The sequence below is a fragment of the Nematolebias whitei genome, chromosome 16 (genome assembly GCF_014905685.2).
Source record: "Nematolebias whitei isolate Nwh7 chromosome 16, NemWhi1, whole genome shotgun sequence".
NCBI lineage: Eukaryota > Metazoa > Chordata > Actinopteri > Cyprinodontiformes > Rivulidae > Nematolebias > Nematolebias whitei.
The window spans coordinates 23,314,867-23,325,611 of NC_056513.1; the positions used below are offsets into that span (position 1 = coordinate 23,314,867).

The following is a 10,745-nucleotide window of genomic DNA, read 5'->3' on the forward strand; positions in this document are numbered from 1 at the left end:
TTAAACATCACATCTGCTCTCATCCAGGAGTCAAATATATGCCCTTATTTTATAATAAAATCAGTTTGTTTTGAAGCTGCTGTGGGTTTCAGCCAACTTGTGAGAAATCAATTTCGATTGTTCTTTTCAGGTACATTGGAAACTCTTTAATTTACTATAATTAATAAATGAATACATTGAAGCTTAATCTGATTTCCCCCTTTTCGTGGTGACGGTCTGCACCGGCTTTTTTTATAATTGCCTAAATTGTCCCAAGAATTTGATCAAATGTTATAAAATTAACCATACAAATATTTTTCCAGCAATGTTATGAAATTGATGAGATAAAGGGCAACTAATGCAGCTGAAAAGTGATGCCTGATTTTTTTTTTCTGTTATTTTATAATGAGCATAAGAGCACTTGAACATTTGATTTTTATTCTTTTATGAAGGGGTTATAATGGGTTTGTTACACTGATCTAGTTTCTACATGAGCATTTGTCTCTAAAATATTTCTGTGACTATTCAGGTATTAGGGTTGAGATGCTGCAGAAGTTTACATGTGAAGTATTGCACCGGTTTTTACTGATTAAAAAAGAAATCTTTGAATCTTTCTCACTGGGTTGTTTTGCTTCATTGTGGAGTGTATTATCACAAGACGTGTTTGTCTGCGTGTGTTTGTACTGTTAGCAAAATATCACATTACCCACTGGATGATTTTGTGAAACTTAAAGTAACTGTTGGTTGAACATCAACCACTGATGAACTTTTTAGAGTCGGTCAATTTCAAGATGACTGCCACAGGTAAACAACCTTGTCAAACACAAAAAATGACACAACTCTGCCACTTTTACAGATAATGAGCTAAGACTTGATGTGGCAGTAGTTGAGCATTGTCCCCAACACATCCTCTGAGCACTACACGTTGTGCGATATTGTTGTTTGAAACTTTGGCAAGCACTGATAGCATCAACCCTGTCTGTTCTCAAAATATCTTATAAACTAGCAGATGGATCTTAATAAAAATGCTCAAAGTCCTAGATGAAAAAAAAATGCAACACATTCAGAAAACAAACTTATCTAGTTTTATTATGTACAATATAAAGAAAAGATTAGATGCTGAGGTCGAGCAGGACAGCAGCTTCAAGTTCCTTGGTGTTCACATCACTGAGGAATTGTCCTGGACTACTCTTCTTTCGGCTTTTCGGCTTTTCCCTCTTCAGGGGTCTCCACAATGAGTCATCCTCCTCCATCTCACGCTGTCATCTGCATCCTCTGTCCTCACTCCAACTATCTCCATGTTCTCTGTAACTGCATACATACATCTCCTCTTTGTCTTTTTCCTGGCAGCTGCATTTCAAGGTTCTTTGTCATTCGCATCACACGTTGTACAAACCGGATTCCAAAAAAGTTGGGACACTAAACAAATTGTGAATAAAAACTGAATGCAATGATGTGGAGGTGCCAACATCTAATATTTATTCAGAATAGAACACAAATCACAGATCAAAAGTTTAAACTGAGAGAATGTATAATTTTAAATTTCATGGTGTCAATAAATCTCAAAAAAGTTGAGACAAGTCCATTTTTACCACTGTGTGGCATCCCCCCTTCTTCTTACAACACTCAACAGATGTCTGGGGACAGAGGAGACCAGTTTCTCAAGTTTAGAAATAGGAATGCTCTCCCATTCATGTCTAAAACAGGCCTCTAACTGTTCAATCGTCTTGGACCTTCTTTGTCACACCTTCCTCTTTATGATGCACCAAATGTTCTCTATAGGTGAAAGATCTGGACTGCAGGCTGGCCATTTCAGTACCCGGATCCTTCTCCTACGTAGCCATGATGTTGTGATTGCTGCAGAATGTGGTCTGGCATTATCGTGTTGAAAAATGCAGGGTCTTCCCTGAAAGAGATGACGTCTAGATGGGAGCATATGTTGTTCTAGAACCTGAACATAGTTCTCTGCATTAATGGTGCCTTTCCAGACATGCAAGCTGCCCATGCCACAAGCGCTCATGCAACCCCATACCATCAGTGATGCAGGCTTCTGAACGGAGCGTTGATAACAACTTGGGCTATCCTTGTCCTCTCTGGTCCGGATGACATGGTGTTCCAGTGTTCCATAAAGAACTTCAAATCGTGACTTATCTGACCACAGAACAGTCTTCCATTTTGCTACACTCTATTTTAAATGACCCCTGGCCCAGTGCAAACGTCTGAGCTTGTGGAGCTTGCTTAGAAATGGCTTCCTCTTTGCACTGTAGAGTTTCAGCTGGCAACGGCGGATGGCACAGTGGATTGTGTTCACTGCCAATGCTTTCTGGAAGTATTCCTGAGCCCATTCTGTTATTTCCTTGACAATGGCATTCCTGTTTGAGGTGCAGTGACGTTTAAGGGCACGGAGATCACGACGTATGTTCAAATACAATGATGAACTTAGTTCTCTGCATTTAACCCATCACATGTGAGATACACCCAGGTGCAGTGGTGGGCAGCTATGTGGGCACCCAGAGAGCAGTTGGGGATTAGGTGTCTTGCTCAAGGACACCACGACATGTGGGCATGGCAGGGAGTTGAGCCTGCGACTTTATGGTCCTAAGTTGGCTGCCCTACCTCTACACCACTTCAACCCCTGCTTTATGCATAACACTTTACCTTGCAGAAAAGATGCACATTTGTACAACTCCAGTTCCAATAAAAGCTTAGACAACGCATAAAATGTAAATAAAAACAGAATGCAGTGATTTGCAAATCTCACATTTTATTCATAATGGAGCATTGAACAGCTTAAATGTTTAAAATAATAACTTGTACAATTTTTAGGACAGAATAGGATAGTTTTGAATTTTATGGCAGCATCTCATTTCAAAAAAGTTCGTATGGGGGTAACAAAATGCTGTTAAGTGATGCAAATAAGAAGCAGCGGTAGCGTATGTTTTAACAAAATACGTGGGTAGCAGCAGGTGGGTATTTTAAAGAGGCTGAATCTCTAGAAGTAAAGATGGGCAGAGGTTCATCAGTCTGTGAAAAACGTCTCCAAAAAGCTGGGAGACTTTGGATATCTCATCATCTACAGTTCATGATGTCATCAAAATATGTCAAGAATCTGGAGAAACCTCAGAATCAGCAGGAAAAAAAAAACAAGGTTGAAAGTCTAAGTTAGATGCTGTGATTTCAGGTCCTCTGGCAGTGCTGCATTAAAAACAGATGTGGTTCTGATCTGGACATCACTGCAGGGGTGTAGGATCACTTCTGCATGTCACTGTCTGTAAACAGTTCCATAAATACATGAAATCTCCTTAAATGTGGAAGTTTATGTCAACAGCTAGCTTTACCACGTTGTTTGTTTAATGGGAACTAAAGAAGGATATCGTGTTTTGTTTTTGTGTGTATTTAGGCGAGTTGGTGATTATGACAGAATCTACTTCCCTCTCCAGCTTCGTTTTAGGTTGCTGCCTCATCCCGTTCTGTGTGGATCGTCTGAAAGATGCCGAGCACATCTGTCCTACCTGCAAGACTGTTCTTGGAGTGTATAAACGCTTCTAAGCAATACTGCAGCTGCAACAATTACATTATATTATCCTGAATTAAGTTAGCCTGCAACTATTTTATATTCCACTGCGCTATTTTAATCAGGTAGCACCTTTAGAGTAAAATTTTTTTTTTGGCTATTATGTTGACAAAATCTGTCTGAAATAATAAATGTTTTTTTTTTAATAAAACTTTTATTTATTTTTTTGTTAGTGAATCAATGAAGCCTTAAAATCCTTTAACTATTCCCTTCTTTGAATATAAATCAACTAAGACCAATGAATGGTTTTCAGTTTTTATTTGTTGCTAATCACATAAAGCATTTTTAAGGTGGGGGAGTGGTGGCGCAGCGGTTAGAAGATGGACTTGTGATGGGAAAGTCGCAGGTTCACCTCCCAGTACCGTCAACATCAAAATGTGGGAGGAAAAGGTGAAACACCCACCCCCATTCGCCCCACCCTGGGCCCCTGAGCAAGGCCCTCAACCTCCACCATCTGCTCCCTAAAACAGGTCTCTCTTGAAAATGAGTTCTCGTGGCTCAATGAGACTACCTGTATAAATAAAGGGTAAATGAAAATGAAAAAAAGGTAAGTGTGCTTCAAAAAAGTGCAATCTTATAACAATTTCACCAAACAAATACAGCAGAAACACAACTTTAAAGAAGTGCTGATGCGTTTTGTCCTCTTTTGGTCATATATAGAGTTTGATGTTACAATAACCAAGTTTCATATTAAACAAGCACAGATGTTCAATTTATGAGGTAAAATATGGCAAACACTTTATTTAAAACTGATTTTCTACTGTTTTCCATACATGTTCTGTCAATAAAAACGTTTTATTTATAAAAGCTCTAGGAGCTTGGTAATAATGATGCTTTATGTCTTAATTACTACTCAAAAATCAGCTCTAGAAATGAACGTTTGTCTTAATTTACAAACATAACATGAAAAAGTAAATAGTAACACGTAATAATTTTGATCTTAAAAGCAAATATGCCGAGGTTAAACCAAAGGATTGCACACGTAAGAACACAATATTTACATATTGTTTAGTTACTGCAAATGAAACATTTCCTTCAAAAGATCTTCACCATAATTTCCTTCAGTAATCCATAAATAACATCATTTCACCCTGTTATTATTTGACTGATTTTATCCTCCAGTGGAGGATAAATAGGCTTTTGTTTCATCACATTATATTCTGCTGAGAAGAGATGAGGAGTGCGATGAGAACGAGAAGAGAGAAGCCAACGTCAGCTTGGATGCGGGCTCCGGCACCTAAAACAGAAACAGATGCACAGTTTAGGGACTGGTACCACTAACGGTCAACGCTGAATAAAAGCAAAAAAAAGTCATTTATAGATGTTTGAACTTGTTTTTATATTCTATCTGTAACATTTTCCACATTGTGTGAGATTTTAGTTTACACCAGACTTGAGACTGTTGTTTTGTTAAAGCAGCACTTCAGATCTTTTGAAGTGGGGTTCAGGAGGAAGGTTATGGATAATTAATATCTCACCTGTTGTAGATGGCTCTTTGAACCAGCCTCAGTTTGGAGGAACAGAGTTTGACTTTGTCAGGTTGAACAATATAACAGCCAAGAGAAAAGTGGATTGCTGCCATCTTAAAACACGATTTATAAAATAGATTTCATGCATGATTTTTTTAAATACTGGACGTTTGTTAGTTGTTCGTCTTCACACGAGTCGTTAAAGTCATCAAAATTTAGGAAACCAGAGATGTTTTAAGATGGCAGCAGTACGCATTGGTTTGACCCCATTTGGATCAGCTGTTAGCTCATCAATGTGGTCAGAATTAAACTTTATTTCTCCAAACTGAGGTTGTTCAGAGTTGTCTACATCAGATCTATAACCTTTCCACAGAATCCAACTTGAAAAGATCTAAACTCCCTCTTTTTGAGTTAAGAACTTTTAGCCAAGTGACAGTGGAGACTAATCATAAATGACTCCACAGCACTGTGACCAGGTTCAACAACGATGTTTAAAACATTCAAGATTTAAAATGCCTTTTCCTCGTCCTCAGTTATTCTTTATCCTTTCACAAAGCAAGCTGACATCTTTATATCAAAAAGTCATGCTCAATAATCCAGGTTAAAAAAAAAAAAATCCAACAAGCTCAGTCAGATCATCTGGACTTTTTTTTTCTTTTGTTTTTTGAGACATTTCGTCCTTCATCCAAAGGACTTCATCAGTCCAAGGAGCCAGAACAAACTCAGTCCCACAAGCAGCACACTCACATAGTGGACCAACCAGTTTGCTGGCGATAAGATGGTTTGCCGGACCCGCCCTCTCTCCTGTAGTGTTCTGTGATTCATAAGGATGAGTCAGGATGATTCAGCACATCCTGTCTTCAGAGACACTGGACTATATGTAACTGAACTCTTCCACCCCCTCTGTGCTAATCCCTCCTTCCTGAGAAAGATAGACTTTGTGTCTTCAAAAAGTCTATCAAAAAGAAAGTTCTGGTACTTTCTGCAAGTTAATCAACTCTCAGTTCCTGTCTCAGACAAGGCGACACCTTTACAATCTAGATTCAACAAAAGACAGAACTTTACCATTCCCTAAGGACACCTGGAGGGTTCGTTTCTGTAGTAACATTCTGGTCACAGGATGGTATGATAATTCACAAGGTCCCTGGAGAACGATGGTCTTAAAACAGTACTGTGTGACCACCACGCCAGAGAAGGAAGTTGGTCAATTAAACAGAGCCTCAAACAGACCACCTCTTTATCTGTATTGTGTGAAGAACCCAAATGTACATCTGTGAAGAATTGATGTTATTGTGTAAACAAAGCAAAGTCTTTGTTTCCTTCTAAACTTTGAGAGGAGGAGTTATGATCAAAATTAATTCATGCGACTCAGTTAACGCCCATTTTGCTGGTCAGAGTTGCATTGATAGGATACAATTTATACAAACCCCACCCCCAATTAGAATCAGGTAAAACTGAAATGCAGGGGGAGGAGATTGGGAGTCTTGTTGTTTTCCTAAAGTTGGCTTGGAGCTACTGCAAGCCAGGCTCCCCCCACCCCAGTCCTCCCCATCTCAGACGGGACCGAGCCAGCTGCAATAGAGAAAGTCCACAGAACTCCCTCAAACACCCCAGAGTGATGTAAGCACAGCTTGGCCGAATGAAATACGGTCCTGAAGAAGGACGGCGTGTGGTAATGAGGACGTTCTTCCTGGAACCATCTTCCTCTTGATGAAAGGGAACGGCTCTTAGTGCCAACTAGTTTTAGACGCTTTCAAGTTGGTTACAAACCTAAGACAAAGTTTACCTTTTTAACAATAGTCCTAAATGTGAACAACATCTCTTCTCAAAGTTTTAAGCTCTTATATTATTCACCCTTCTGAAATAACACTATTGGTTATTCAATTAAATTTCATATTTGACAAAATCCATATTGTCATTATTCAAACTGAAAATAAAAGTTACAGAATTTTGTGGCGTAAGCGGCACAGGTTTTGTGTGTTTTAATTCAAGTGAGAGGAATCACAACATTGCCAAGAATTTTTCAAGGTCGGTCCACATTTCTTAATAACTTTTGAACTGTTAGGGTAAACACCTGTTAAAAGGTGTGTTGTTGGTCCCGACTACCTACCTACCTCTACACCCTCAATGACTCCTCTGAGGCAGCCATAGCCAAAGTGGTTCAAAACGTCAACAGAGGAGAGGGAGGGCCCCAGAAAACATCTTATCACCATCAAACTGGTTGGTACACTAGTGTGCTGCTTGTGGGACCGAGTTTGTTGTGGCTCCTCAGACCGATGAAGTCTTTTGGATGAAGGACGACATTGCTTTTTAGGACTTACTTTTAGTGGTAGAAACTGTGGTAGAAGATTTAGTAGTAGCTGTGGTGGAAGCTGTGGTAGTTTTGGTGGAAGCTGTGGTAGAAGTTGTAGTAGAAGTTGTAGTAGAAGTTGTAGTAGAAGTTGTGGATGTATTTGTAGTTGAAGTGGTGACTGCAGGCATGGCTGTTGCAGACCCATTGCTGGCAGGAGCTGTGGTCGTTGTAGCGTTGGAGGCTGAGGATGACGTCGTATTGCTGGTGGAAGTTGCATTGCCAGCCTTGCCTCCTGAAAGATCTATTCCCAGTCTATTAAGGTCTGACTGAAACTGACTGGTGATCCAACTCTGCACCACCGGTTGGTTTTCGTATGCCTTCAAGTCTGGCAGGTTAGTGCCAAGAAGATTTTTAACGTCATCAACAGTCAGACCCTAAAGAAAGCCAAGCATGTCCATTTTATTAATACTAATGCACAAATACACAAAATAGGGAGAAAAGAAAGATGAAGTAGAAGTTTCACAAGTCACTGATATACACAACACTTACTTGTATAATGCTTCGGTTTATTCCAGTGAAAGTGGCCAAATCCATGTTGACATTGGAGATCACCAAACTCTTGACGTAGTCAGCAGTTGCACCACCTGCAGGACAAAAAGGGAATGAACAGTGAGTTTCTTGGCACTGTTTAAAAGAGGCTTTCAGCTGGGGGGGGTGGGGGGTGGGGGCAGTCAGCCTACCAATGTATGCTTTTTGGAGCTGGTATGTGGAAACTGGGATGGTACTCAGGCGGCTGGTGACAAACGCTTGGATGGAAATGTTGAACAGTTTTTCAGATTTGTCTGTGGTGCAGTTGGACACATCCAAGGCGTTTGCATCTCTGAGAAGATGAAAAAAGTATAACACAAGAGTTAAAAAAAAAACAGTCAATAAACAATTAATTAATTAATTACTACACAAAGATAAGCTGCTAACTCAAATCATAATCCTAACCCCAAACTAATCAAGTAAAATGAACACAAACAAATCATTCCAAAGGGCCTATGATAAATAACGTCTTACTTTAAGCTTTGCGAAGAAATATTCCCCAGAACATCAACATCCAAGCTGCACAGATTTGGTCCCCCAATGGCGTTAAGCTCTGCGCTGCCAAGACTGTTTCCTTTCACACTCAGGTACTTGGAGATGATGGCTTTAGCCTAGAGGAGAAACATGCACTGATTGGAGCAAATGCCATTTCAAAATACGCACACAAGCGCAACACATCATGTTTGCTCACCAAGCTGGGGTCCCACGCTCCGTTTGCTGAGACCATCAAAGCAGCGAGCGTGTCGAGCTGAGTGATATTCCACAGGCTGATGTCACTGAGAGTAGCAACACGGGACGCTGGGCCCAAGACCTGAACCTGATCTTCTGGGATGGTGGAGGTGTAAACCTGCAAATGTGCAGAATCAGCAGAAATGTCAAAGTGGTAGTCTAGCCATTTTTTTTAAATGATGTGTCAAGCAGACACCCATAGTTTGTACTTTATCAGCTGTGGCATCAAAGAGCACAGATGGAGAAAAGACACAAGTCTTTATCCTTTATTGGGTAATAACTGGCCAAAAGAGGGCTCGTTTCATATCGTTTTTAAGTCTTGTGAAACGACTCTGTCAAGACACATATGTCATTTTTGAGAAATAGCTGCTTCATAAGTCTGAAAAACAAACATAAAACTGGCTTTTGTTTGGTTACCCTTTTATTCATACTCCATTACAGCTGAAAAGGTACTATTTGACAAAATATCACTTAAAATGATGAGATTATTCCTTTAACATCTACACACAACATGTGAAAATATAGAGAAAAAACTAACAGGTTGACAATATTGGCTGCATTGCAGATACCCTGGACCTGACTTTTTATTTCACACCAAAAGTGAAAATGCCTTTAATAAAGTATTATTTTAAGACAGAGTTGTTTCAAATTCTATCGTTTTATACGACTGTGTGAGTGTTTATGAAACATTCACTCTATTGTGATCCATTTTTCTTCCTTATGTTTTTCAGCATATTTCTCTTTTCACAGTTTCTGTGCTATTTCAACAAATCATAAATCAAAACATTCAGCTCGTTCGGGAGAAGGGGGCTATGGCTTTTGGTATTGGTGCAACTTTAGCTTTTAAAAAAAAAAAAATTAGTCTCTTCTGCCACTTTTATTTCATATAAAATTAATTGAGCTCATTTTACATCCTTCAGATCTTTAGATCTGTTTACAACCTTTTACTGCTCCTTTCACATTTTGTTCTGGTTCAGCTTCTTTCAGTTTCATTGTGCAAACTTAAAACTTGTTCAGCTACTTTCGGCTAATTTCAGCAGTTCTTTTTTCTGATTCTTTCTGCTAACTACAACATTTTTGTGCTTCTTCTGACTCATTTCTGCTCATTTCAGCTTGTTATGCTCCTTTCACCTTATTCCTGCAAGCTTTTTCTGCCATTTCAGCTACTATTTAGCTGTTTTTATTCCATTTTAACTTTTTCAGCTAATTCCACATTTTTTTTTTTGCACTCATTTCAACTTTTTTCAGCCTAATTCAGCAAAAATGTTCTCTCTTCATTTCCTTCTGGAAATTTAAGCATCTTTTAGAAAATTTTAGCTACTTTTCATGCTAATTTCAGTTTATTTCAGATAATATCCACTTTTTAGTGCTCATTTCTGCTTCTTTTAGTCTAATTGGTAAACATGTTTTTCAACTTTCTTTTGCATTAAGCTTGTTCTACATTTTCAGCTACTTTTATTTTTTTTTTTTACAATTTTTCAGCTAATTTCAGCTGTTTTCAGACAAATTCATGTAATTTTTGGTAATTTCTGCTACTTTCAGCCTAATTAACCTTTTTGTGCTAATTTCAGCTCCTTTCAGTTTTTCTCTGCTAGTTTCAGCTTTTTCTGCTATTTCAGCTACTTTTTAGCTGTTTTGTACTAAATTTAGCTTTTTCAACTAATTCCACTTTTTTATTTTTTTTAGCTCATTTCAGCTCCTTCCACTTCCTCCTGGTAGTTTCAGCTTTTTTCTGACTTTTCTGCTACTTTTCAGCAATTTTTTGCTAATTTCAGCTTTTTTAAGCTTGTTGCATATTTTTAATAATCATTTCTGCTTATTTAAATCTAATTGAGCAAATATGTGTTATTTCCTTTTGCTTAGGCTTGTTCTTCAATTTCAGCTACATTTCAGTATGTTTTTAACTCATTTCAGCTGTTTTTCAACAACAAAAAAGGTTGAATCATGTCATCTGGACTTCGTTTTTTTTGTTAAAAAGAAACGTTTCGCCCCTCATCCAAGAGGCTTCGTCAGTCTGAGGCCTAGCCATCTGGTATTACCCAGAAGCCACCCTGACTCTTGTGTTTCAAGCCTGCCTCAGATACCCCTGAAGTCTGGCCTTTTCACTAATGGT

At 38.8% G+C, this 10,745-nt stretch overlaps 1 protein-coding gene across 1 annotated transcript in view; it reads right to left on the minus strand.

The window, feature by feature from the left end:
• Positions 1 to 4,315: 4,315 nt before the first annotated feature.
• Positions 4,316 to 10,745, minus strand: part of LOC119422444 (mesothelin-like protein) — a 14,176-nt gene continuing 7,746 nt past the window's right edge. The window contains exons 12-17 of the mRNA XM_037689817.1: positions 8,595 to 8,750; positions 8,378 to 8,514; positions 8,056 to 8,195; positions 7,865 to 7,959; positions 7,344 to 7,749; positions 4,316 to 4,790 (exon numbers count right to left, since the gene is read on the minus strand). Of these exons, the coding sequence (XP_037545745.1) occupies positions 4,702 to 4,790; positions 7,344 to 7,749; positions 7,865 to 7,959; positions 8,056 to 8,195; positions 8,378 to 8,514; positions 8,595 to 8,750 (1,023 nt within the window). The 3' untranslated portion in view covers positions 4,316 to 4,701. The remainder of the gene's footprint in view (positions 4,791 to 7,343; positions 7,750 to 7,864; positions 7,960 to 8,055; positions 8,196 to 8,377; positions 8,515 to 8,594; positions 8,751 to 10,745) is intronic.